Raw genomic sequence first — 27,804 nt, forward strand, 5'->3', positions numbered from 1 at the left:
GTGTATGTGTGGGGGGGGGGGGGGGGGGGGGGTATGATGGGATGGCAAATGTAATACAAGGTGGTAAATTGTCACATGAAATATCCAAGGGTAAATTTTTTTCATGTGTGCCAAATAATTGATAATTATAAAATGTCACCTCTTATATTGATTTATGTCTATGTAGGATTGCTCTGTACGGAAGAGCATTAGGGCCAGGTTGAAATATATATATTTTTTTAGAGATGGGGTATTATTCTGAGAAAAAAAAGTCGCAAATTTGCGAAATTTAAACTCGCAAATTTGCTGGATTTAAAGTCGCAAATCTGCTGGATTTAAAGTCGCAAATCTGCTGGATTTAAACTCGCAAATTTGCTGGATTTAAAATTGCAAATTTGCTCGATTTAAACTCGCAAATTTGCTCGATTTAAAGTTGCAAATTTGCTAGATTCAAAGTTACAAATTTGCTACATTTAAAGTCGCAAATTTGCTCGAATTAAAGTCACAAATTTGCTAGATTCAAACTCACAAATTAGCTAGATTTAAAGTAGTAAATTTGCTAGATTTAAAGTGGCAAATTTGCAAGATTCAAAGTCACAAATTGGCTACATTCAAACTCACAAATTTATTATATTTAAAGTCACAAATTTATTAGATTTAAAGTCACAAATTTGCTAGATTTAAAGTCACAAATTTGCTATATTAAAAGTTGCGAATTTGCTAGGTTTAAAGTGACAAATTTGCTAGATTTAAACTCGCAAATTTGCTAGATTCAAAGTCGCAAATTTGCTAGATTTAAAGTGACAAATTTGCTAGATGATTTAAACTCGCAAATTTGCTAGATTTAAAGTCACAAATGTATTATATTTAAAGTCACAAATGTATTATATTTAAAGTCACAAATTTATATTTAAAGTCACAAATTTGCTACATTTAAAGTTACAAACTTGCCACAATTAACGTCACAAATTTGCTACATTTAAAGTCAAAAATTAGCTAGATTTAAACATTAAAAAAAAATATATATATATATATATATATATATATATATATATATATATATATATATATATATTTATTTTTTTTTTCAACCTGGCCCTAATTCTCTTCCGTAGCTCTGTGCTCCATTCAGTTGTATACTTTGAATTTACCATTACATACGAAGTATAAATAGTTCACAAAATGTTTCTTTTTAATTGCAATTTTACAGGGAATGCACGGGCGAGTGTCACATTATTTTTTCGTATAGCTGCACTTTTTTTTGTTTGGACCCTTGATGAGGGTTTTACCCCCCCCCAACCCCCTCTCTCACGCAGCCACTTTGAAAGCCGATAAAAATGATTGTGACAAGCTAATTTCAACTCCACCTGGTGTAAAACAAAATATGACAACAAAATCCAAGATGGCCACTTTTTTGTTGTTGTTGTAGGGCGTATCTCCAAATGTTCCCTTTCTGATGAAATCTTGATTATAAAAGGCAATGAGGAGTAAGACTTGAGGAGTATTTTTGCGCTAAAGTAGCCGGAATGGAATCACAGGGAGGCGAGCGAGCGAGCAAAGAGTTCAGCATCCTCCCGTTCCTGATGTGGAGGCTGCTGATGCTGATGCTGCTGATGCTGCTAGTGCGGCGGCGACGGAGATGTTCTGACCTTTCCCTTTATGTCGCTGCCCGCCTCTTCTTCTTCCACCTCCTCCAGTCTTTGGCTATCCAAAAGAGAAATCGAAATGAATACAAGAAAAGTTGGATAAAAGAGCCCCCCCCCCCCCCCCCCCACACACACACACACACACTGAGGATAAACTCTGTCATTTCCCCCTCTTTACCTTGTTGTCTTTGTTGCCCTCTTTTAAGTGAGGGTCCTCGTCCCCCTCTCCCTTCCGAGTCGTGAGCAAGCAAAGGAGGAGGGGTGAGCATGAAAGGTGATGTATGACACAGTGTGAATTGACGAATGAGACATTTCCAAGAGAAGAAAAAAAAAAAAGGATTAAAGACACACAAGAGTTAAAAGTTAGAGGAGCGCTTAAGCAGGGTGAGTTCACGATATAAAAGATAAGGAGTCGTATGGGAGTGGTCCATCGAGAAAAAGGTTTCTTCAGCCGTCATTTCTACTTCTTTGAAGGTGTCGGACGTTTCGCTCCTCACCCGAAGCGCTTCGTCAGCGAACTAAAGTTGTGCTGGTAACCTATCCCGAATGGCCATGCCAGACCTGTGCTCTCCTGCTCTAAGGTCAGGGGAGCAGTGGAACCACTCCCTGAAGCCAATCAGATTACCGCTATTGTTCTATCCCTGGCTCTGGTTTCACCTCATGAGCCAATCTGATTACCTCTCCAATCTGATTAACTCTATTGTGCTATCCTTGGCACTGGTTTCACCTCATGAGCCAACCTGATTACCTCTCCAATCTGATTAACTCTATTGTTCTATCCCTGGCTCTGGTTTCACCTCATGAGCCAATCTGATTACCTCTCCAATCTGATTAACTCTATTGTTCTATCCCTGGCACTGGTTTCACCTCATTAGTGTTTATGTATTTATTTATGTATGTATTTTATTTGTTTTTGTATCTAGCTAGCTAGCTAGCTAGCTGCCTACATACCTGGCCAGCTATCTACCTCGCTAGCTGCTGATGTGTTACTTCCAGGTAGGGTGAACGCTGGCGCGAATGGCTGCCACTGCTCACCCGCACAAAAAAAAATATGTGACTGTAAAGTGCCCATGTGAGTTTTGAAAGGCGCTTATAAATGAAATGTATTATTATTATTATTTAATCCCTAGCACTGGTTTCACCTCAATAGCCAATCTGATTCCCTCTCCAATCTGATTACCTCTATTTGTCTATCCCTGGCTCTGGTTTCACCTTATTAGACAATCTGATTACCTCTATTGTTCTATACCTTGCCCTGGTTTCACCTCATTAGCAAATCTAATAACCTCTATTGTGTCTATCCGTAGCACTGGTTTCACATCATTAGCCAATCTGATTAGCTCTCCAATCTGATTGCCTCTACTGTTCAATCCCTGGCTCTGGTATCACCTCATTAGCATGACTAAGCCTACGTGGTATCGGCCGACGAAGTCTGTTGTAAGCACGGTCTAAATTAAACTTTAAAGCACCATGGCAATTTAGTGAAGGGTTCTACTGTTTTACAAGGGAGTGGTCCACTGCCCCCCCCTCCCCAACCTTAGGGTTACCAGCACAATTTTCGTTGGTTGACGAAGCTCTTCAGATGAGGAGCGAGCGAAACGTTCGACACATTCAAAGAAGTACAGATGACTGCTGAAGAAACCTTTTCCTTGATTAAAAAAAAAACAAAGAGCAGTTATGCCCCCTCATGCCAACCCCCCCCCCCCCCAAAAAAACAAAAATCTCACCTGTTGTGTGGCGCCCGGTCCCGCTGATTGCGCTATCGTCAACCCCTCGTCTGCCGTCGCCGCGCTGCCGTCGTCTTTTCGAGCCGGTGTCCTTTTGGTGGACTGCATTTTTATCTGTGGAGGTTTGGAGTTTGACGGCAAATTATTGGTGGACTGCAGGAGCTGAAAAGAATGCCATAGGGAATGTTTTTTGATAGCGGCCGGGAAGCAAATCTTTCAGCCCTCAAGGTAAGGCTATTTAATTCTCTGCATTTGGACATTTGGACAAAAATTTTAGTTTACCTTTGTGATGGTCCCTACAGCTTTTGTCCGTCCCTCCCTGAAAACCAGCCTCTGGTCACAGTGAAGGTACTCGGGGGTCTTAATGAAGCGGAAGTGGACGGATGCCTTGTCGCCGGTTCGTAAACAGTCTCTGTTCATGGACAAGATGGTGGCGGTCTGCCTTATGCTGCCACAGTGGACTGTGGGGAGAGCGGAAGATGTTTTACGACAAGGTAAGCAAGCGTTTTAACACACTAGATAACCCAAGGGATGCATCTGGGGAAATTAAAAAATGGGCACCGGTTGGCTCCCCTTGTGTCTGAAAAGGGGACTAAATTCTAAAATGGATAGGGCCTGATTTAACTACATTGCCGAAGTATGCAAAACTGTTTGAAATGAACCAAAATTAAAAATAATTGTAGCATGAGATTTCTAAACTGCAGACAAAAAAAACAGTTGACTAAAATCGAATGGCTGCCGCTGCTCACCTGCACAAAAAAAATCTAGCTATCTGGCTAGCTCTCTTTTTCCTATCTAGCTATCAAGCTGGCTAGCTGCTTCTCTATTTGCTATCTAGTTGGCTGGCTATCTATCTTGCTATTAGCTATTGAGCTGGCTAGCAGGCTCTCTATTTGCTATCTAGATGGCTGGCTATTAGCTATCGAGCTAGCTAGCTCTATTTGCTATCTGGCTGTCTAGCTAGCTGGCTGGCTCTCTATTTGCTATCTAGATGGCTGGCTATTAGCTATCGAGCTAGCTAGCTGGCTCTCGATATGCTATCTAGCTGGCTATATATCTCTATCAGCTAACTCTTAGCTAGCTTGCTATCTAGTTGAGTTGAGTGAACGCTGGCGCGTGTGGCTGCCGCTGCTCACCCACAGAAAAACATATCCTGCGACTGTAAAGTGACCTTGAGAGTTTTCAAAGGTGCTTAGAAATGAAATGTATTATTATTATTATTATAATAAATACTGCAATGCACCATGGGTAAATTAATATTCGATTAGCCTGAGATATCCTCTACCACAATTTAGGAACGCACCAAAACGAATGCAAGGTTATTATGGCTCGATATCGATAAGACAAGATGGCAGACGAAGAAAGTTTAAACCTCTAAAAGGAAAACGATCAATCGCTGTTTAACTAAATTTGTTTCTTTCGCTATTTTAGCAAAAGTATGTCATAAATGGTGCAGATCATGTAGCAATATGCGCTAATCGTAATCGACTTAGCGCAGTGGAGTTCCAAAGTTGCATCGGTAGCTGTCAAAATGGCGGCCCGAATGCATTCCTGATAACCATCGTGCTGAACAACAGAAACATAGCAAAGCAAAATAAGTAAAATCTGACATTGATCAAAAGTATCAATTACCCACCCATTGCCTGATAACGGGGTGATATCGTCGTCGGGTGATGGAGCACAAGAATCTCTGCTTCAAACTCCCAAGTGGCCTGTGGGTTCAATCTTGGGGACACCATCACCATGCCTTTCCTTATAGTGGAACGTTTGATCTGTATCAAATAGGATGATCACGTAAACGACGGTGTATATTGATTGGATTTCGGCTCAGTGAACATAAGAGGAATTCAGCCGTAGACAAAACTGGCCACTAGTGGGCGGTGTTTGTTGCATTTACCTTTTTAAGCGCAAATGAAGCAGTCTGGCCACCTCGAACTTCCTTGACCGGCATTCTCTTGCGGTGGATTGATTTGACAGCGATGGAAATGAAGCTGCCCAAAGGGTCCGGCCCGAGTAGCATGGTGTCGTTCAGACGTATCAGTCCGCGTAAAGTAGTTCCCGATACGACTGTTCCAACACCCTATGACAGGCAAAGTGGGGGAGGGTTAAATTTTAGAGCTTATCACATCTTTTTGGAAACATTTAATCCCAAAATAATGAACTACAAATTATCCGTAACATGTAGTCACAGGCAAAAGTGACGTGTGTCCACCTGTAGCTTATAGCCGCCTTATATTTCATTAAATAGGCTTTAAAGTTGGAAGACTTGAAAAATTAATGACTGGCATTTTTTGTCATTGGCATTGTAGGTTAAGTGCTTGATAGCGGCGAAGATAAAATGGCGTTAATACCGATAAACTGCAAGATTCCCTCTTGCGGATGACGTTGCTGTGACACCCATGACCCATTTTTGATATATAAACCGCACATCTCGTGAACTCATTCACTGCCATTCACGAATTTATTCGGGAATTGAAAATATGACACAGAGCACCATTCCCGAATGTGTTCGGTTTTCATTTCTTTCATGCTTGGGTGCCGAAAAAGCGCTGGCCAAGACCTCTGGCAATGTTTCTCCCTTCCACAAGGAGGCAGCATTTCCATTTTTTTCCATGTTAGCGCTTTGTTCCAGCATCAACTGTTGTCAAAGCGCTATATAAACCAATATTGCATTGTATTTTGGACAGCCGCCCTCATTTCAACATCGTATAACTCCAGACCTATGTAATTTGGGAGTTACCGTATTTTCTGTACTCTAGGGCGCACCTAAAAACAGGTTTCTGGAACAGATTACGGTCGAACATTCTGTGAAATAGTTCAAAAGTGCTTTAAAAAAAAAGTCGTTTTCAAGGCTTGGAACGAATGATTTTTTTTTACATTAATTTTAATGGGAAGTGCTGTTTCAGTCTGAACAGATTTCAGGAAGGGACAGTCAGTTCTTCGTGTCACAACTCTTTTTTTTTTCTGATGAATAATAATAATCCATTTCATTTCTAAGCGCCTTTCAAAACTCTCAAGGTCACTTTACAGTCACAGGATCAGTTTTTCTGAGGGTGAGCAGTGGCAGCCACACACGCCAGCGTTCACTCAACCCGGAAGTAACTCAAAAAGATAGAAAGCTAGCTAGCTAATAGCCAATAGCTAGCTAGCTAGCCAATGTTTCCTGACTCAATTAGCTAGCTAGCCAGCCATATAGCCAATAGATAGCCAACTAAATAGCTGAGTTGACTGTTTGATGAGACACTCACGGGTACAGAGTAGGTGTCGTCAATCTGAAATTCAGCCGGCTGGTCGTCTCTGTAGCACGTCCGAGATGAGAGCAGGTTGAGAAACATTTTCAGCAGGTCCATGTTCTCTCCGGTTACGTTTGAGATTTGAAAAATGGGGCACATCCTTCCGAAAGGGCACAAATTCAAATTTTAGCGAAGAGAGCTTAACTCTCGCAGTGTCACTCAAGGGGTAAACTTTGTACCTCTCCGAACTGAAGTTGGATGCCGTGACTATCACGTCGTCCTTGTTCTGCACCAAGACGGGGATTTTCCTGCAACCGGGGGACTTTAGTAACCTCTGTAGCAGCTTTAATGTTTCTGTTAGGATCAGAATGCACATTGAATGACAGCTTCTTTTCTAGATAGATACAGTAAAGTCTCGTTATATCGATATTCAAGGGAGTCCGAAAAAATATCGATATAACCGGGACTATCTATATATCCGACCCTGTTTGCATGTAATTTTCTCCGTGCGTGCATAGAAATAGTATCGATATAACCGGGACTATCGATATATCCGATATCGATATAACGAGACTTTACTGTATCTAGTGCCTCTGCAATATTTTTTTATGATGATACTACTGCAGCCTGTTCTACCGGAGACAAATTCCTTTGTGTGTTCGACATACTTGGCCAATAAAGATGAATCTAATTTTGATGATTCTGATTCTGAACAAAATATTGTTGAGAAAGTGAGCAAAAACGGGAACGTCGGATGACCTACCTTGAAGGATATTGGCTGGACACATGTCAATTTTTGTCACCACCACAAACACGGGCACGTTGAGGGCCAACGCCAACCCCAAATGCTCTTTGGTCATACCCACAATCCCCGCATTACTGCCAACCTGGGTACGAATGATCAATTTTAGACTCATCTTTTACGATTTAAAAACAACTCTCAAATGACACTTGTTACCATGAGCATGCAAAAATCCGGCAAGTGTCCAGTCATTCCAAAAACGGTGGTCTTCAGATATTTCTCGTGGCCGGCCAGATCGATGAAGGTGATCACTTTCGAGGATTTCTCACAGATTTTGGTCCAATCCAGACTTCCGCCGTGGTTATCCGGTTTGTTCACGACCTAAAAAGAGAGATCCGGTGACTTGAAAGTTAGTCTGAAGAGTTCAATACAGGCATACCTCGGTTTATGAACCCCTTGGCTTACGAATTTTTCGGTTTACGAACGTTAAAATTATGACAATTTTACCTTGGCATACAAACTATTTTCGGGATACACACGGAGCTGCCGCAATGAGTGATGTGTCGTTCGCGAACGAGCCCGTTCTAACTAGAAAATGGCAGCCGGCTTGTTTTGGTCCTCTATTCCCTGCCCCCAGTCGTCGGTTAAAGCCACGTGATTGGTCAAGAACGCAGCAGTGAGGGGGTGGGGGTTACAGACAGAGAGAAAGTGAAGCTATTCTCCAAAAAATAAAATGGCAGCCGACATTTTTTGTCCTCGATTCCCCGCCCTCGGTCTTCGGTTAAAGCCACGTGATTGGTCGCAGCAGTGAGTGGAGGTGGTTTAAACATTAGAGACAGGCAGACGACAGAGAGAGTTACAAAATGGATAGAAAACAGTGACATTTGGACTTGTTTCAACTTTGATAGTTCAAAGGCAGAATGTAGACTGCAAGGTTAAAATTCCCATCAATCATTCTTCACAAATAACCTGCATAAGCCATTTGTACACTTGATGCAAAAAGCTATCAACGCAGCTAAACAGAACACAATTGATGAGGAACAAGGTAAAATTATCGCAGAGAAAGCACCTACAAGGGACCATTCCTCAAGATGGTGAAAAAAGAAGTTCCTCATAAAGTGTTTCATGCTGATGAAACCGGCCACTCCATTCTATCAAGCCATCAACGACCATCACAAAGGTAAATAAAACCACTTTATTATACAGTACAGTTTATTTCTTTAATTATAATACCATAGCACATTTATTATACATAAAATAAGGTATATTTTGTGTAGTTTTAAGGCTTAGAAAGTATAAAATTATGTTTTATGAGGACCTGGGAACGGATTATTCTCATTTTAATGGTTTCCTATGGGAAATTAATTTTTGGGATACACACTTTTCGCCTTACACACTATGTCTGGGAACCAATCAAGTTCGTAAGCCAAGATATCACCGTATAAAGTTAATCTAGAAAAAAAATTGCAATGTTTTATCAAGAGAGGCTACAGGGTAGCATTTATAGTCCAAAAGCTGTCACCTGCCCTTCTTGGTCAAATCCGAGGATATCATTGCCAACGCTGCTGGTCCTGCCGCTTTCCATCTCGTGCTTGTGTCTGAAGAGTTTCTGACGAGCGAAGCCTCGGCCGTTATCCAACTCTCCATGTGTTAACACTCCGAGAAGAGTGCTCTTACCAGCATCCACGTTTCCAACAACTGCCACTCTAGGATTAAAGAAAAAGAAAATATCATGCAGAAAATCTGTTTCACCCCTCTAAAGGACAACTGACACCTGCGGACAAGTTGCGTCCATAATTTGTAAAATCACTTCAAATGACTTCTACTGAGCACATTTTACAAAGATTCCACTGCATATAGCTTTATTTTACGTTTTAAGACTCGCGCTGAATATTCAGGAAGTCTTGGTTTCGAGTTGATGACGATGCCTGACGTGACGTCACATAGGGAACGCCCCTGACTGAGAAAGCGACACACAATGCATTTTGGGTACTTTTTTTCATCTGAAAACACAGCGTTTATCGCGAAATTAGAAGGAAAACTACATATATAACCCGATGGTGAATCGTTGTGTGTTGCAGCCAATTATGGTAATACGCACAAAGAAGGTGTACGTTTACAAATTCCCAGCCGACAAATCAGCCCATTTCCAATGGAGCTTGGACGCCATTTTGTGCATTTTCTGGACGCTACATTGGAGTCCAAACGGCTCGAATTGATACGGAAGAACTTCTTTAATCGATTGCAAACATTTATGCTTTCCTCTTCAGAACTATTTGAATCATATTCATAACTGGATGAGTAACAAGAAAGCATCTTCTCCGAATCTGAACTCTCTGGAGCCATTGTTTTGATTCTGGAGCAAGGCAGTGTGTGACCCATTGTGACATCACGGACAAGGGGGCGGGACTTTCTGAATCCCCCCCCCCCGTTTCGAGCTCATTTTGTGGCAATTTTGGGACACTTTAAGTCATTTTTATTGGTGTTTTGCATTTGACTAAAAATATCAGCCTGCGTGTTTTGGGTATTTTAGATGCTATAAAACGTTTTTCTGCTGTCAGTTAGGAAACAAAAAAAATTGTGTCGGTTATCCATTGCCACAACAAAAAAATCTGTGACCACTCACCTGACCTCCAGGAAGTCCAGCTCCCCCACACGCCGACGTATCAAATAGTCCCGCACCAAACCCTCCGCCTCAGTACGTTCTCTGAGCGGGATCAGATCAGAATCCAGTTGTGCACACATGGATCGCACTGTGGCCTCCGAAGCCTCAATGTCCTTTTCGTTTAGACCCCAGTCGCCACCATCTTAAAGAAACGATTCAAGAACAAGATTCAATTTAACATTTCAATACAATTTTGGAGTAGGTTATGATGTTAAACGTTATGCGCATCAAGTGAGACACTCACCTGAACCCATCCCAACCACATAGATGGTTTCTCCGGACCCCTCCTCCATCCTCTCCCTAAGCTGGCTCAATAAAGAGTCATATTGCTCTCCATTTGGACTCACAAGGGCCAGCTTTATTGCATGCGGGAAAGAAAGCACACAAAATAGCAATTATAGGACAGTCGGGGATAAAGCAAGCTGTTAAAAAAATCTAAAGTCCTAAGGGGCAAAATTTAAGGGAAAGGTTAATTAATGTAAGGGGAAAAACGACATCTCACAACTACAGCTGTCTCTATTCCCATGTCATATTTGATATCATTGATAAGAGACCATTAATACCGCCACTAGTAAATGTACTCTAAAATTTTAAACATCTTATCACGAAGGAATTTAAAATTAAAATACAATCATTAATTGACCTGAGCGGATGCCCAAAAAAAGTGATGCAACCACGTGTAACGTGGCTGCTAGTTCTCTTTTTGGATGTGTAATTTGACCTCTACAGCCAATTGAATATTATTACACCCACTAGCCTCAGTTTACATCATACCACAAATGCTGAACCTGTATGACAAGAACTTGAACAAAAACAAGACATTTGAAAGGGGGAACTTTTGTTTGGAAAAGCAGCTAAAACTGAAAATAGCGCGTACATTTTGACAGTTGTTTCAAGTGCAGAAAAAACGGAGGTGATTTTTTTTTTAGAATTGCATCTAAGTAATACTCAAAAATTCTTTTTTTTAATTAAATACAAGAAAATGAGGCCAAATATGACAGCTTTCCCCTTTGAACTTTCTTTTTTAGGCCAGCTTGTTCGTGAAGTCGAGTTTACCTACGGTCACGTGTTGTTTATTATTATTATTATTTATGTAGCCTGTCATTCTGTATGACAGAATGCGTGGATAGTTGGGGGCACGTAAAACAAGCTGCTGTTATTACAACATTGTACTTTATTTAATGTAACTTCATGTTTATTACTGCGGCTGGATAATCAGTGAGTTCCAGCTATGTTAGCTACTGCGGCTAGTCTTCGCGACAGCCGGTTACCCGGTCTCGACACAGGCAAAAGCGAAAGAACCCTTGCTATGGCGTGTTTGGGATTGTCCACGATTAAAAAAACACAGCGTTCTTAACATTAAATGTGACGTTGGCTAAACAAACCCAACATGAAATAAAAATCTCATTCATTCGTTTTGATAAACAGCTAGCTAGCAATAGCCGAGTGCTATCTGAGGCCTAGCTTCACCTTGCTAGTAAAGTCAATCCTTCGGTCCTTGGCCTCGCCGTTGACAATGTCGCCGTCCTCGTAGAGCTCATCCCCGGGATCGTCCACGCATCCTCCTCGGTCGGGTGCGAAGATACTCGCTGGAAGTAAGGCGTCAGCGAGCGCAGAGCTCGACTCGTGCGCCGCAGCTGCTATCGATGCCATATCTGTATTAATACGAGAAGCGTTTCTTGGTAAGTTTTGTGTCTGGGATGTTTGGGATGATGGCTTGGTAAAAACGCCGGATAGCGACTAGCTACACGACGGACGCTCTTAATTTTGTAAACATTGCAAATTGAAAGAACGGGCTTTTGGTGAGCTGTCAGTTTGCTTTTCAAAATAGCATGATACCGCCCTGTTGATAATAATGAGTGAGGTGTTGGTGAATATGTTACATGCTCGCCAATGGTCTCTCTGATATTCTTGAATATGCGAGCAGAGAGCCAATGCCATGGAGGGGGAGTCGAGCATGTTTCGGTGGCCTCCTCCTCTCATGGTTCCCAATGTTGTGTGTGTGTGTGCAACTTTTGGGCGTCATACGTGGCCAAACCTGCCAGTCAAAGTCTATTACAGTGTGATAAACACAAGGGCTAACCGGGAAATGGCAATCCTCAACGTCACCCACTTTAAAACCCAAGCGGGGCTCTGTCACAGAGGACGTCATCTTACTGTGACGTGTGACTCAGTCGGGGTCTCGCCTATCTGATTCGCTCGCTCGATCGATCGATCGATGTATATTTCTGTCGTAGTGAACTGTTATAACTCCGAACTACAAAATGATCACGATGTATGTCATCCAAATGAAGAAAAGACCATTACAACATGTTTACATCCTGAACAGAGTCTATCAGAGTAGGTTTGTATTGTGCTCTACTGAATTTGGACACTCCTTGTATAATATTGTAACCACAGATCTGTGCTGTGTAACTTGTGTTACAAAGATCTTTAGGTCACCAAACCCCCTGACTGCACCTCCCCATGGCTGGGCTACTTCTGCAGAAGCACATCTGCGGTTAAGGAATAGACCAATACTGTAAGTTTAAAACCGTGTGCTAACATTTTTTATTGACGTACAATTGCCTTGCCTGTCCTCAGATGCCAAGAAAACAATGCAAACTCCATTCTGAGAGGCTAAAGACTAGAGTCGAAACCACAACATTGTATGTAATAGTTTTAAAAACGAAAATAATGAACATCACTTTAATAAAACTTGTTTAATACCTGTAAAATACACGTCGTATTTAGCTAACATTTTTATTAACGTACATGTCTGTCCTAAGATGCCAAGAAAACAATACAAACTCCATTCTGAGAGGCTAAAGACTAGATTCGAACCCTCAATTATTTAAAAATAGTAATAATTGTAATAGTAATACAGTAATAGTAAAAATAGGCATAGTAATAATAATAATACATTTCATTTATAAGCACCTTTTAAATCGCTCAAAGTCACTTTCCTGTGACTGTCACAGGATACGTTTTTCTGTGGGTGAGCAGCGGCAGCCACACGCCAGCGTTCACTCAACCCAGAAGTAACTCAAATAGATAGAAAGCTAGCTAGCTATCTAATCGATAGCTAATAATAATAATAATATACACAATAGACAGATAGCTATCTATTAGCTATGTATTAGCCAGGTAGATATTTAATAGATAGCAAATACATAGCTAGCTGAGTAGCTAGCTAGATATGTAGCGAGATAAAAAGAAGTGAAGAGGGGAAAAAATAATTAAAAATAAAGTCCAGAAAAAAGACAAAAAAACCTAAATAGGACGAAAGAAAGTTGAGCAAAAAAACGGCACATTTGCACACCACGACAAAATGGCCGCCGCTGGGCAAAAAAATAACAGTAAAATAAACACCATATTTGGGTATCATTTTTTTATTATATATTTTATGTATGTCCTCAGATGCCGAGAAAACAATGCTGGTCATTGTGATTGAAATGCCTTCATCTCAATTTGCCCTGCAGGGGAGTCGCAACCCACTCCAAGCTGGGCTGACTGTCATATGATCGTCTAACAGGCTAAATAAATACGGTAGGTGGGCATTTCTACATTTCAACGAAGCTAAATATTTAGTTCTCCCTGGCGACAAAATTCATTTCTCGCCCGGCCCTTCAGCCTGTAGACTCAAATGTACAATGTGACAGTATAATGTAAACTCAGCCAGTAATTAGTCTCCCTTGCCGTGGGTCCACAGTTGCTTGTTAAAACCGTTATCGGTGGTTTCAAGTCTTACCGTGATCTCATTGGTCAATCTCGTCCAAAGGCTGCAAGTTCTGTGGACGCCCGGACTGTCAATAAAATGACGCCGCCGCCTCCTCCCGTATAAAACCTGAGGTCAGCGAGGCGAGGCCCTGCACTCACTACTTCTTCATTTCAGCTGCTCATCACCGTTGACCACATCCGAAATCACAATGACCGTAAGTAAAACTTTCATTTTAGTCACTTACTGTTTTTCCCGAGTGAATGTTTAGCATTCTGCTTTTTTCTTTTAACTATCCCATGACACATTAATTAGAAGCATATGACCAAATGTCACAATTCGACTTAAATTACAGCTCATGTGTGCGTATTTGTAACCTTCTGCGTTTTCTTTAAAGACATCTGGATATGTTTTGTTTCCTTTTATGGTCAAAGTATTGACTACAGTGCTCCAGTGAACGTTTGCCAACTAATGGCTGAATTCTCAGCTGCTTCCCAGTCACCGCTTAAACTTGCTGCGTTCCTCATTTAATTGTTGACTCTCGAAATTTGGCCACTCTGTGTCTTTTTTTTTTTCAGGAAGTGGCATCCCAAATCAGGCAGTATTTTTTTCGAGGTCTCTTTGGACTCATAAAACGAAATTCCTTCTAAAAAGGAACTCAAGTTCACAACTAGAACTGACCATGTGTCTGCTGAGCGTCACCGAAAAACAATAAGATGTCTCTGCAAAGCTCCAAAAATGATTTAATTTTTTTTGGAAAAACTCAATTTGTGATCCGTCTTGTATATTAGATTTTCCCCCTCGCAGACTATAGGCGCCAGCGCCATTTGTTGCGCACGCCCACTTTGCAGTTGGACTCTTCTATGGAAAGAATGTTACAGCCATATGATTCCCACAAGTCTGCTTTTCCTATCATGGCTTGGCTACGCTATAACCTCTAATTTTTCATTTCCCCCTCAACGTGTACTAAAGCATGGCGGGATTTTTTTTTTTTTTTTTTACAAAACCGTTTTTTTAAAGGACAACCGACACCATTTTTTTGTTTCCTAACTGACATCAGAAAAACGTTTTATAGCATCTAAAATACCCAAAACAAACAGGCTGATATTTTTAGTCAAATGCAAAACACCAATAAAAATGACTTAGTTTCCCAAAACTACATCAAACTCGGAACTTGACCTCGGAAATGGCGAGTTTCAGAAGGTCCCGCCCCCTTGTTCGTGACGTCACGCCAGCACGTCTTCGCCTTGCTCTAGAATCAAAACAATGGCTTCAGAGAGTTCAGATTCGGAGAAGATGCTTTCTTGTTACTCATCCAGTTATGAATATGATTCAAATAGTTCTGAAGAGGAAAGCATAAATGTTTGCAATCGATTAAAGAAGTCCTTCCGTATCATTTTGAAATATCTGGACTCCAATGTAGCTCCCAGACAATGCACAAGCTCCGTTGGAAATAGGATAATTTGTCTGCTGGGAATTTGTGTCAACTAGTATCAAATAGTAGTCTTGGTGCAACACACAATTCACCATCGTGTTATTTATGTGTTTTCCTTCTAATTTCACCCCCAACACGATGCTTTCAGACCAAACAAAGTACCCAAAATGCATTGTGTGTCAGGGGCGTTCCTTCCGTGACGTCACGTCAGGAATCGTCACCAACTCGAAAACAAGACTTCCTGAATATTCAGCGCGAGTCTTAAAATGTAAAATATGGCTATATGCGGTGGAATCTTTGTCAAATACGCTCAGTAGAAGTCATCTGAAGTGATTTTACAAATTATGGACGCAGTTTATAGCACACAAGTGAAGAACTTGTGTGTTAATAATCCCGGCTGCAAAATGTAGACAACAATGACTGAGATGGAATTTTTCAAATAGCTGCTCCATTTATTTGTATAAAACCAACCATTCCCATGGTCACATACTCATGTAACACAAAGAAATGTCCCAATCTTGAATTTTACCGCTAATGAACCGTTACAGCCACGCTCACAGAAGAAATTCTGCAGCACTCGGCCATCCCCGTCAACCCCCCTAAAGTATTTCTGAGGTAATTGTTACATAATATAGTAGATGCGGTGCTGTAGAGACCCGGCAGCTGGAATCCATCCGGCTTTCATGACTTTAATGAAAGATCTCAAGTTACCAAATGAAAAGCAAAAAGTCTGCTCTTATGAAAGTCACCGTTTATTTTATTCTTCTTTTCACCACTATGTTTATGCCCCATTGTTCGACGCAGGGGATGGTTGTGAAGAACATGTCCTTCAAAGTAGGGCAGACCCTGACGATTGTCGGAAAGGCTCTGCCTGATGCTACTAAGTAAGTACCAATCGCTCATTTCAAAGGTTTTCAGGAGCTTTTCATTGTTGGAAAAAAAGATAAAAGCGCCAATCATTGAGATCCAAGCTTGAGATGACAACATTTTCATAATAATAATAATAATAATAATAATAATAATAATAATAATAATAATCAGTGTCAGGCTGTGGATTTCATCGCTAGGCCTTCACTAGCAATAATAATACTACATTTCATTTATGAGTGCTTTTCTAAACTCTCAAGGTCACTTTACAGTCACAGGATCGTTTTTTTTTATGCGGGTGAGCAGCGGCAGCCACATGCGCCAGCGTTCACTCAACCCAGAAGTAACTCAAATAGATATAAAGCTATCTTGCGAATAGATAGCCAGCTAGACAGTTAGCTAACTAGCTAGATAGCCATATAGCTAATAAATAGCCAGCTAGCTACCTTGCCAGACAGCTAATAGATAGCAAATATATAGCCAACTAGGTAGCTAGCTAATAGAAGTAACTCAAATAGATAGAAAGCTAACTAGCTTGCTAACAGATGGGTAATAGACAGCTATACAATTAGCTAACTATCTAGATAGCCATATAGCTAGCTAGCCAGACAGCTAATAGATTGCAAATGGATACCAAATAGTTAGGTAGCTAGATAATAGATAGCAAATTGATAGCAAATGCATAGCAAATAGATAGCTAGCTAGATAGCAAATGGATAGCAAATAGATATATAGCTAGGTAGCAAGCTAGATAGCAAATAGATAGCAAATGGATAGCAAATAGATAGCCAGCTAGGTAGTTATCTAGATAGCATTTTTATAGCATAGTTATATCCTCTTTGGTCCATTTTGAGCCCATCAAATACACAGCCGCGTTTTGTCATGACATTGATTGTCCACACGATGGCGCAATGCAGCAAATGAAGCCTCGCGAGGCTTCATGCTTCATTTTAGCATCAGAAAGTGTCCGAGCGAGTGCAGTCGCCCCCACCTTGACGTACCTTGTCAATGATAATACATTTATAGCTTGTGATCGTATCCGTGTTGTTTGTGTGCTGCAGCTTTGCGCTCAACATCGGCCCAAACGACAAGGACATCACCATGCACATCAACCCGCGTTTCAACGCGCATGGCGACGCCAACGCCGTGGTTTGCAACTCCTACCAGGATGGCAAATGGTGCGCCGAGCACCGTGAGGGAGGTTTCCCCTTCCGCCAACGCCTCTGTCCTGCTCTACGATCCACCGCCTATACCACACGTTCCTGTTCGCCAGCTGCCACTGCCGCCGCCGGAACGTGACAGAATCTTCCGACCAACATGGATCCTGCGGACAGTAACCGAATCTTCTCCGTCCTCGCTCAGCAGGCGGAGCAGCTCGGCCAAGTGGTGCCCGCCATCGCGGAGATCCGCCGCGACATCACCCGGTTAGCCCAACGGGTAGATAGACTTGAGGCCAGCGGCGCCTTCGTCGCGGGGGCCGTCCCTCCCCAGACTTTGAGCCGCGAACCCAACATCCCACATCCCACCCGTTACGGAGGGGAGCCCGGGCGCTGCGCGCAATTCCTGCTGCAGTGCTCCATAGTTTTCGACCAGCAACCCTCCGTATACACCACGGACGCGGCCAAAGTGGCTTACGTCACCAGCCTGCTTGCCGGACCCGCAGCCGCTTGGGCGTTGGCCGTCTGGGAATCTCGGCCGGAGCTCCGAGCCTCCTTCCCGGACTTCGTCGCCGAGTTACGGCAGGTTTTCCATCTCCCGGTGAGTGGGCAGGCAGCGGAGTCCCAGCTGTGGATCTGCCAGCAGGGTAGCCGATCGGCGGCGGAGTATTCCGTCGCCTTCCGCGTCCTGGCTGCCGCCAGCGGGTACGACGACCGTGCGCTGCGAGGGATGTTTCGGCGCGGGCTCAGCGCGGCGTTGAAAGACGAGCTGGCTACCCGCGACGAGTGCTCCAGCCTTCGCGAGCTGATCTCCCTCACGCTGCAGCTGGACAACCGGATGCGAGACAGGGCCCGGGAGCGGGCTGCCCAGGCAAAACTCGAGCCGCCAGCAGGGACCCGAGGGGGTGCCCGGACCTTTCCGCGTGGGGGGCACGCGGCCGTGGAGCCGATGGAGATGGGGGTCGAAAGGGCCGTTGAGCGGGCGCCGGAGCGACGCAACACCGGCCCGGCATGCCAGCTCTGCGGCAAGTTGGGTCATCTAGCCCCGGACTGTCCCAGTTGGGGGCTTCCCGGAAAGACCCCCAGTGACTGTAAGTTACCCCGTCCACACAAGCAACGGGTTCCCTTAAGGTCCGCGGGGGGTTTCACGTCGCGGAGACTGGAGCTGGATGCCGTTATACACGGTCCCACCAGGACAATGTCCGTTCGGGCCTTAGTGGACTCGGGGGCCGACGGCTGTTTTATAGACCCGCGCGTCGTGTCGGCGTTGGGGTGTCGGGTTGTTCAGCTGGGGGCGAGTCGGAGCATACTCGATCTCGACGGTCGGTTACTCGCCGAGGTTACACAAGAAACCGTGCCGCTTCGACTCGTACTCTCGGGCAATCACGTGGAAAACCGGCGGTTTTTCGTGATGCGTTCACGCTCGGTTCCCATCGTGCTCGGGTTACCTTGGCTGGGGACCCACAATCCGGCCATTTCGTGGGACGGACCTACCATTCAGGGGTGGAGCCCCCTCTGCTACGCTCACTGCCTCCGGTCGGCCGCGGGTGGGCCGGCACCATCTCACAGCTACCCTAGGGAGGAGATTAGCCTAGAGGGGGTGCCGCCCTGTTACCACGACTTACGACAGGCGTTCAGCAAGGACCGCGCCCTGTCGTTACCACCGCACCGTCCCTATGATTGCGCCATTGACATTCAGCCCAACGCTCCGTTTCCCAGTTCTCGTCTGTACAACGTTTCCCAACCCGAACAACAGGCTCTCCGGGACTACATTGACTCTTCGCTCGCGGCCGGGCTCATTCGGCCATCACGGTCACCTCTGGGAGCGGGGTTCTTTTTTATCACTAAAAAGGATAAATCGTTGCGTCCGTGCGTGGACTATCGGGGACTCAACGAAATAACTATAAAGAACAAATACCCGCTCCCACTGATTGACTCCGCCTTCGCGTCCCTCCAGGCCGCGACCATCTTCACTAGACTGGACCTCCGGAGCGCTTATCATCTTGTTCGGGTCAAAGAGGGGGATGAATGGAAGACCGCATTTAAGACACCTCTGGGACACTTCGAGTACTTGGTGATGCCGTTTGGTCTCACCAATGCACCCGCTGTGTTCCAGAACCTCATTAATGATGTCTTGAGGGATTTTCTGAATATTTTCTGTTTTGTGTATTTGGACGACATTTTAATTTTTTCAGAGTCCCTTGAGGCACATCGCCAGCACGTCCGGCTAGTTCTGCAGCGGCTGCTGCAGAATCGACTATACGTCAAGGCCGAGAAATGCGAATTCCACACCTCCTCCTTATCCTTCCTGGGCTTCATCGTGGAGCGGGGGCAGATCCGGGCTGACCCAGCCAAGACCGAAGCGGTAGTAGAATGGCCCACACCTACCTCTCGCAAGCAGTTACAACGCTTCCTGGGGTTCGCCAACTTCTACCGCCGCTTCATCCGGGACTACAGCCGGAAAGCCCTCCCCCTCACCCAACTCACCTCCACTAAGACCCCGTTCAGGTGGACGAGAGAAGCGGACGCCGCGTTCCGGCTGCTGAGAGAGGCTTTCTCTCACCCCCCAGTTCTCCGCCATCCAGACCCCAACGGCGCGTTCATTGTGGAGGTAGACGCCTCGGACTCAGGTGTTGGGGCAGTACTCTCCCAACGCTCCTCAGTCGACCAGCAGCTCCACCCCTGCGCCTTCTTCTCCCGCCGCCTCAGCTCCGCCGAAGCCAACTACGACGTGGGCAACAGGGAGCTGCTCGCCGTCGTATTGGCTCTTCAGGAGTGGAGGCACTGGCTCGAAGGGGCGAAGGAGCCGTTCACCGTGCTTACGGACCATAAGAACTTGGCGGTCATCCGGGCCGCCAAGAGGCTGAACGCACGCCAGGCACGGTGGGCGCTGTTCTTAACACGCTTCTCCTTCACCCTAACCTACTGTCCAGGAACAAAGAACACCAAGCCCGACGCCCTCTCGCGGATCCACGAGCCAGCAGACAAGGAAGACCTTGCGGAACCCATCCTGCCCGGCCGCCAGATCATGGGGGCGCTCCAGTGGGAGGTCGAACGAAGGGTCATGGAATCATTAAAAGGTACCCCGACTCCCGAGAAGTGTCCCACAGGCAGACTGTTCGTTCCCCAGTCGCTGCGCTCAGAGGTGCTCCAGTGGGGGCACGCATCCAAGGTGGCGTGTCACCCAGGGGTGAGCCGCACCGAGCACCTCGTCTCCCAGCGATTCTGGTGGCCGCGGCTCCGCGACGACGTGGCGGACTTTGTTAAGGCCTGCCCGGAGTGCGCCTGTGGCAAGGTCTCCCATCAGCCTCCGGCAGGACTGCTCCGCCCCCTACCTGTCCCCCCGCGCCCTTGGTCCCACATATCAGTGGATTTCATCACCGGCCTCCCCCCATCCCGTGGTAAGACGGTCATTCTCACGATAGTGGACCGGTTTTCTAAGTCGGCACACTTCGTGCCGTTGACCAAGTTGCCGTCCGCCATTGAGACGGCGACACTATTGGTCAAACACGTCGTCCGTCTCCACGGGATCCCCACTGACATCGTGTCGGACCGAGGGCCCCAGTTCGTATCCCGGGTCTGGAAGCGTTTCTGCAGGTCCATGGGGGCGTCGGCCAGCCTGTCCTCCGGTTACCATCCACAGTCCAACGGCCAGACCGAGCGGAAGAACCAGGACCTGGAGGCGGCCCTGCGCTGCGTATGCCTTCATCGTCCCTCGGCCTGGTCCATCCATCTCCCGTGGGTGGAATATGCCCACAACACCCTGGTCTCCTCAGCCACAGGTCGGTCACCGTTTATGTCGGCTTATGGCTACCAGCCGCCGCTCTTTCCCACACAGGAGGGGGAGGTGGAGGTCCCGTCGATACAACACCATCTTCGGCGGGCCCATCGGGTATGGAGGGAGACCAGGGCAGCCCTATCACGCACGGCAGTCCGGAACCAGAGGGTCGCGGATCGCCGTCGCCGTTCCGCGCCAGCCTACCAGGTGGGCCAGAAGGTCTGGTTGTCCACAAGGGACCTACGGCTGGCCGGGACAACCCCCAAATTGGGTCCGCGTTTCGCGGGCCCCTTCACTGTGGAGGCCATCATTAACCCGGTCGCGGTCCGACTTCGGCTGCCCGCCTCCATGAAGATCCACCCGGTTTTCCATGTATCTCTCATCAAACCGGTGGAGTCCAGCCCCTTGGCCCCCCTCTTGCCCAACCCCCCCCCCCGCGGATGGTGGACGGAGGACCGGCATACGCAGTGCGGGAGATCCTGGATTCACGCCGCAGGGGAAAGGGCATCCAGTACCTGGTCGACTGGGAGGGCTACGGACCGGAGGACCGTCAATGGGTTCCGCGAACCTGGATTCTGGACCCGTCGCTCCTGAGGGACTTCCACGAGGCTCACCCGTCGAAACCAGGCGGGCCGCCAGGAGGCGTCCGTTGAGGGGGGGGTACTGTCATGAGCCAGTTGACAGCGGGGCGGGGCCTCCGTTCCCGCCGCTCGCCAGCTGCTGTCAATTCCCTCCTCATTAACTGTGGACATTTAAACCCGACGCTGGCATCCACCCAGCGTCGGAAGATACTTCGCCTTACGCCAAGCTAGTACGTGGAACTTGTTACCAGTACGTTATTTGCTTCGCCCGAGGAATGATTTTAGCCACGAACGCGTTTGTTGTTTGCACCGCGTCGTAGGTTGTTTTGCACCCTCGTGTGCCACTTTATTTTTGGTTAGTGTGGTTGGGTGGATTGCCGCCACTCACCCACTAACATTGTCAGTTGTCATTTTGAGTTTGTTTCACGAGTTGTTACCGGGTCCGCGTATTTTTGGACCCGCGCTTTATGTTAATAAATCCTTTGCCGGTACCCACGCCTCTGTCCTGCTCTACGATCCACCGCCTATACCACACGTTCCTGTTCGCCAGCTGCCACTGCCGCCGCCGGAACGTGACAGAATCTTCCGACCAACATGGATCCTGCGGACAGTAACCGAATCTTCTCCGTCCTCGCTCAGCAGGCGGAGCAGCTCGGCCAAGTGGTGCCCGCCATCGCGGAGATCCGCCGCGACATCACCCGGTTAGCCCAACGGGTAGATAGACTTGAGGCCAGCGGCGCCTTCGTCGCGGGGGCCGTCCCTCCCCAGACTTTGAGCCGCGAACCCAACATCCCACATCCCACCCGTTACGGAGGGGAGCCCGGGCGCTGCGCGCAATTCCTGCTGCAGTGCTCCATAGTTTTCGACCAGCAACCCTCCGTATACACCACGGACGCGGCCAAAGTGGCTTACGTCACCAGCCTGCTTGCCGGACCCGCAGCCGCTTGGGCGTTGGCCGTCTGGGAATCTCGGCCGGAGCTCCGAGCCTCCTTCCCGGACTTCGTCGCCGAGTTACGGCAGGTTTTCCATCTCCCGGTGAGTGGGCAGGCAGCGGAGTCCCAGCTGTGGATCTGCCAGCAGGGTAGCCGATCGGCGGCGGAGTATTCCGTCGCCTTCCGCGTCCTGGCTGCCGCCAGCGGGTACGACGACCGTGCGCTGCGAGGGATGTTTCGGCGCGGGCTCAGCGCGGCGTTGAAAGACGAGCTGGCTACCCGCGACGAGTGCTCCAGCCTTCGCGAGCTGATCTCCCTCACGCTGCAGCTGGACAACCGGATGCGAGACAGGGCCCGGGAGCGGGCTGCCCAGGCAAAACTCGAGCCGCCAGCAGGGACCCGAGGGGGTGCCCGGACCTTTCCGCGTGGGGGGCACGCGGCCGTGGAGCCGATGGAGATGGGGGTCGAAAGGGCCGTTGAGCGGGCGCCGGAGCGACGCAACACCGGCCCGGCATGCCAGCTCTGCGGCAAGTTGGGTCATCTAGCCCCGGACTGTCCCAGTTGGGGGCTTCCCGGAAAGACCCCCAGTGACTGTAAGTTACCCCGTCCACACAAGCAACGGGTTCCCTTAAGGTCCGCGGGGGGGTTCACGTCGCGGAGACTGGAGCTGGATGCCGTTATACACGGTCCCACCAGGACAATGTCCGTTCGGGCCTTAGTGGACTCGGGGGCCGACGGCTGTTTTATAGACCCGCGCGTCGTGTCGGCGTTGGGGTGTCGGGTTGTTCAGCTGGGGGCGAGTCGGAGCATACTCGATCTCGACGGTCGGTTACTCGCCGAGGTTACACAAGAAACCGTGCCGCTTCGACTCGTACTCTCGGGCAATCACGTGGAAAACCGGCGGTTTTTCGTGATGCGTTCACGCTCGGTTCCCATCGTGCTCGGGTTACCTTGGCTGGGGACCCACAATCCGGCCATTTCGTGGGACGGACCTACCATTCAGGGGTGGAGCCCCCTCTGCTACGCTCACTGCCTCCGGTCGGCCGCGGGTGGGCCGGCACCATCTCACAGCTACCCTAGGGAGGAGATTAGCCTAGAGGGGGTGCCGCCCTGTTACCACGACTTACGACAGGCGTTCAGCAAGGACCGCGCCCTGTCGTTACCACCGCACCGTCCCTATGATTGCGCCATTGACATTCAGCCCAACGCTCCGTTTCCCAGTTCTCGTCTGTACAACGTTTCCCAACCCGAACAACAGGCTCTCCGGGACTACATTGACTCTTCGCTCGCGGCCGGGCTCATTCGGCCATCACGGTCACCTCTGGGAGCGGGGTTCTTTTTTATCACTAAAAAGGATAAATCGTTGCGTCCGTGCGTGGACTATCGGGGACTCAACGAAATAACTATAAAGAACAAATACCCGCTCCCACTGATTGACTCCGCCTTCGCGTCCCTCCAGGCCGCGACCATCTTCACTAGACTGGACCTCCGGAGCGCTTATCATCTTGTTCGGGTCAAAGAGGGGGATGAATGGAAGACCGCATTTAAGACACCTCTGGGACACTTCGAGTACTTGGTGATGCCGTTTGGTCTCACCAATGCACCCGCTGTGTTCCAGAACCTCATTAATGATGTCTTGAGGGATTTTCTGAATATTTTCTGTTTTGTGTATTTGGACGACATTTTAATTTTTTCAGAGTCCCTTGAGGCACATCGCCAGCACGTCCGGCTAGTTCTGCAGCGGCTGCTGCAGAATCGACTATACGTCAAGGCCGAGAAATGCGAATTCCACACCTCCTCCTTATCCTTCCTGGGCTTCATCGTGGAGCGGGGGCAGATCCGGGCTGACCCAGCCAAGACCGAAGCGGTAGTAGAATGGCCCACACCTACCTCTCGCAAGCAGTTACAACGCTTCCTGGGGTTCGCCAACTTCTACCGCCGCTTCATCCGGGACTACAGCCGGAAAGCCCTCCCCCTCACCCAACTCACCTCCACTAAGACCCCGTTCAGGTGGACGAGAGAAGCGGACGCCGCGTTCCGGCTGCTGAGAGAGGCTTTCTCTCACCCCCCAGTTCTCCGCCATCCAGACCCCAACGGCGCGTTCATTGTGGAGGTAGACGCCTCGGACTCAGGTGTTGGGGCAGTACTCTCCCAACGCTCCTCAGTCGACCAGCAGCTCCACCCCTGCGCCTTCTTCTCCCGCCGCCTCAGCTCCGCCGAAGCCAACTACGACGTGGGCAACAGGGAGCTGCTCGCCGTCGTATTGGCTCTTCAGGAGTGGAGGCACTGGCTCGAAGGGGCGAAGGAGCCGTTCACCGTGCTTACGGACCATAAGAACTTGGCGGTCATCCGGGCCGCCAAGAGGCTGAACGCACGCCAGGCACGGTGGGCGCTGTTCTTAACACGCTTCTCCTTCACCCTAACCTACTGTCCAGGAACAAAGAACACCAAGCCCGACGCCCTCTCGCGGATCCACGAGCCAGCAGACAAGGAAGACCTTGCGGAACCCATCCTGCCCGGCCGCCAGATCATGGGGGCGCTCCAGTGGGAGGTCGAACGAAGGGTCATGGAATCATTAAAAGGTACCCCGACTCCCGAGAAGTGTCCCACAGGCAGACTGTTCGTTCCCCAGTCGCTGCGCTCAGAGGTGCTCCAGTGGGGGCACGCATCCAAGGTGGCGTGTCACCCAGGGGTGAGCCGCACCGAGCACCTCGTCTCCCAGCGATTCTGGTGGCCGCGGCTCCGCGACGACGTGGCGGACTTTGTTAAGGCCTGCCCGGAGTGCGCCTGTGGCAAGGTCTCCCATCAGCCTCCGGCAGGACTGCTCCGCCCCCTACCTGTCCCCCCGCGCCCTTGGTCCCACATATCAGTGGATTTCATCACCGGCCTCCCCCCATCCCGTGGTAAGACGGTCATTCTCACGATAGTGGACCGGTTTTCTAAGTCGGCACACTTCGTGCCGTTGACCAAGTTGCCGTCCGCCATTGAGACGGCGACACTATTGGTCAAACACGTCGTCCGTCTCCACGGGATCCCCACTGACATCGTGTCGGACCGAGGGCCCCAGTTCGTATCCCGGGTCTGGAAGCGTTTCTGCAGGTCCATGGGGGCGTCGGCCAGCCTGTCCTCCGGTTACCATCCACAGTCCAACGGCCAGACCGAGCGGAAGAACCAGGACCTGGAGGCGGCCCTGCGCTGCGTATGCCTTCATCGTCCCTCGGCCTGGTCCATCCATCTCCCGTGGGTGGAATATGCCCACAACACCCTGGTCTCCTCAGCCACAGGTCGGTCACCGTTTATGTCGGCTTATGGCTACCAGCCGCCGCTCTTTCCCACACAGGAGGGGGAGGTGGAGGTCCCGTCGATACAACACCATCTTCGGCGGGCCCATCGGGTATGGAGGGAGACCAGGGCAGCCCTATCACGCACGGCAGTCCGGAACCAGAGGGTCGCGGATCGCCGTCGCCGTTCCGCGCCAGCCTACCAGGTGGGCCAGAAGGTCTGGTTGTCCACAAGGGACCTACGGCTGGCCGGGACAACCCCCAAATTGGGTCCGCGTTTCGCGGGCCCCTTCACTGTGGAGGCCATCATTAACCCGGTCGCGGTCCGACTTCGGCTGCCCGCCTCCATGAAGATCCACCCGGTTTTCCATGTATCTCTCATCAAACCGGTGGAGTCCAGCCCCTTGGCCCCCCCTCTTGCCCAACCCCCCCCCCCGCGGATGGTGGACGGAGGACCGGCATACGCAGTGCGGGAGATCCTGGATTCACGCCGCAGGGGAAAGGGCATCCAGTACCTGGTCGACTGGGAGGGCTACGGACCGGAGGACCGTCAATGGGTTCCGCGAACCTGGATTCTGGACCCGTCGCTCCTGAGGGACTTCCACGAGGCTCACCCGTCGAAACCAGGCGGGCCGCCAGGAGGCGTCCGTTGAGGGGGGGGTACTGTCATGAGCCAGTTGACAGCGGGGCGGGGCCTCCGTTCCCGCCGCTCGCCAGCTGCTGTCAATTCCCTCCTCATTAACTGTGGACATTTAAACCCGACGCTGGCATCCACCCAGCGTCGGAAGATACTTCGCCTTACGCCAAGCTAGTACGTGGAACTTGTTACCAGTACGTTATTTGCTTCGCCCGAGGAATGATTTTAGCCACGAACGCGTTTGTTGTTTGCACCGCGTCGTAGGTTGTTTTGCACCCTCGTGTGCCACTTTATTTTTGGTTAGTGTGGTTGGGTGGATTGCCGCCACTCACCCACTAACATTGTCAGTTGTCATTTTGAGTTTGTTTCACGAGTTGTTACCGGGTCCGCGTATTTTTGGACCCGCGCTTTATGTTAATAAATCCTTTGCCGGTACCCACGCCTCTGTCCTGCTCTACGATCCACCGCCTATACCACACGTTCCTGTTCGCCAGCTGCCACTGCCGCCGCCGGAACGTGACACCGCCAGGGGGAGGAATTCAAAGTCAGACATCACTTTTTTATTTTTTCGCTGATGTAATCTTAAAGCTCCACATTTTCCTCCTGATTTTCTCCTTTTGCTTCTTCGTAGATCAACATTTTGTTCACTCCCGCCGAATTCCAAGTCTCCCTGTCGGATGGTTCCCAAATCCATTTTCCCAACCGAATGGGCGCCGAAAAATATTCTTTCGTCAGCTTCAGCGGAGATGCTCGTGTCACCAGCATCGAGATTAAATAAAAGCACCATGACTGTAGGATAGTTCTTTGGAATTAGTGCTTTTGCAGCAGAGCTCACTGGACCCCATTTAGTTGCTTACATATGCATCGTTTATATCCAAAAGTTTCCACTTTTTACTTCAGAACTGAACTTTTTGTTAACATATGGAAATAATAATACTCCATTTCATTTGTAAGCGCCTTTCAAAACTCTCACGGTTACTTTACAGTCACAGGATTAAGTTTTTCTGTGGGTAAGCAGCGGCGGCCACACGCGCCAACAACCTGGAATAACTCAAAAAGATAGAAACCTAGCTAGCTAGCTAGCTAATAGCCAAGAACTAGCTAGATAGCCAATATGTTTCCTGACTCAATTAGCTAGCCAGACAGCCATATAGCTAATAGATAGCCAGCTAGATAGCTAACAGCTAGCTAGCTAATAATGATAAATAATACGACCAGGGAGGTAATTAGGTGTCTTAGAGAATACTCACGTAACACAAAGAGAAATGTAGAAATGTTGACTCAATTCTAGAATTGACTTTTAAAATGTTTTTTTAACTAAACTGAATTTCCTCCCAAACATTCCAGACTTGAACCAATGCTTGCATTTAAAACGAATTAAAGCAAGATAGAAAGTGCATGACTGACTTTTGTGATTGTGATTCATTGTAATTTTTTTACAATAATA

The 27,804-nt window shown here is 48.2% G+C and overlaps 2 protein-coding genes across 5 annotated transcripts; one reads left to right on the forward strand and one right to left on the reverse strand.

Moving 5' to 3' along the window:
• Window positions 1-1,466: 1,466 nt before the first annotated feature.
• Window positions 1,467-11,881, reverse strand: gtpbp1 (GTP binding protein 1). 4 transcript variants are annotated; one of them, XM_089019112.1, is made up of 14 exons: window positions 11,463-11,881; window positions 10,237-10,348; window positions 9,954-10,134; window positions 8,850-9,033; window positions 7,544-7,708; window positions 7,349-7,472; window positions 6,825-6,939; window positions 6,601-6,745; window positions 5,250-5,432; window positions 4,989-5,124; window positions 3,635-3,813; window positions 3,353-3,514; window positions 1,804-1,854; window positions 1,467-1,683 (listed from the first exon to the last, which is right to left on the reverse strand). In XM_089019112.1, the coding sequence occupies exons 1-14, from the start codon at window positions 11,643-11,645 to the stop codon at window positions 1,543-1,545; spliced, it is 2,061 nt and encodes a 686-aa protein (XP_088875238.1). In that variant the 5' UTR covers window positions 11,646-11,881; the 3' UTR covers window positions 1,467-1,542. The 4 variants fall into 4 exon arrangements, with proteins under 4 accessions (XP_088875238.1, XP_088875239.1, XP_088875240.1 ...); XM_089019113.1 differs by having other exon boundaries at window positions 3,353-3,466; window positions 11,463-11,879; XM_089019114.1 differs by lacking the exon at window positions 1,804-1,854 and having other exon boundaries at window positions 11,463-11,876.
• A 1,889-nt stretch (window positions 11,882-13,770) lies between these two features.
• Window positions 13,771-27,754, forward strand: LOC148885271 (beta-galactoside-binding lectin-like). Its single transcript, XM_089019116.1, has 5 exons — window positions 13,771-13,906; window positions 15,929-16,008; window positions 17,053-17,202; window positions 26,880-26,901; window positions 26,989-27,754. The coding sequence occupies exons 1-5, from the start codon at window positions 13,901-13,903 to the stop codon at window positions 27,133-27,135; spliced, it is 405 nt and encodes a 134-aa protein (XP_088875242.1). The 5' UTR covers window positions 13,771-13,900; the 3' UTR covers window positions 27,136-27,754.
• Window positions 27,755-27,804: the final 50 nt, after the last annotated feature.

This window comes from Hippocampus bargibanti, linkage group LG17 (assembly GCF_051943395.1).
Source record: "Hippocampus bargibanti isolate YZ-2025 linkage group LG17, ASM5194339v1, whole genome shotgun sequence".
Lineage (NCBI taxonomy): Eukaryota > Metazoa > Chordata > Actinopteri > Syngnathiformes > Syngnathidae > Hippocampus > Hippocampus bargibanti.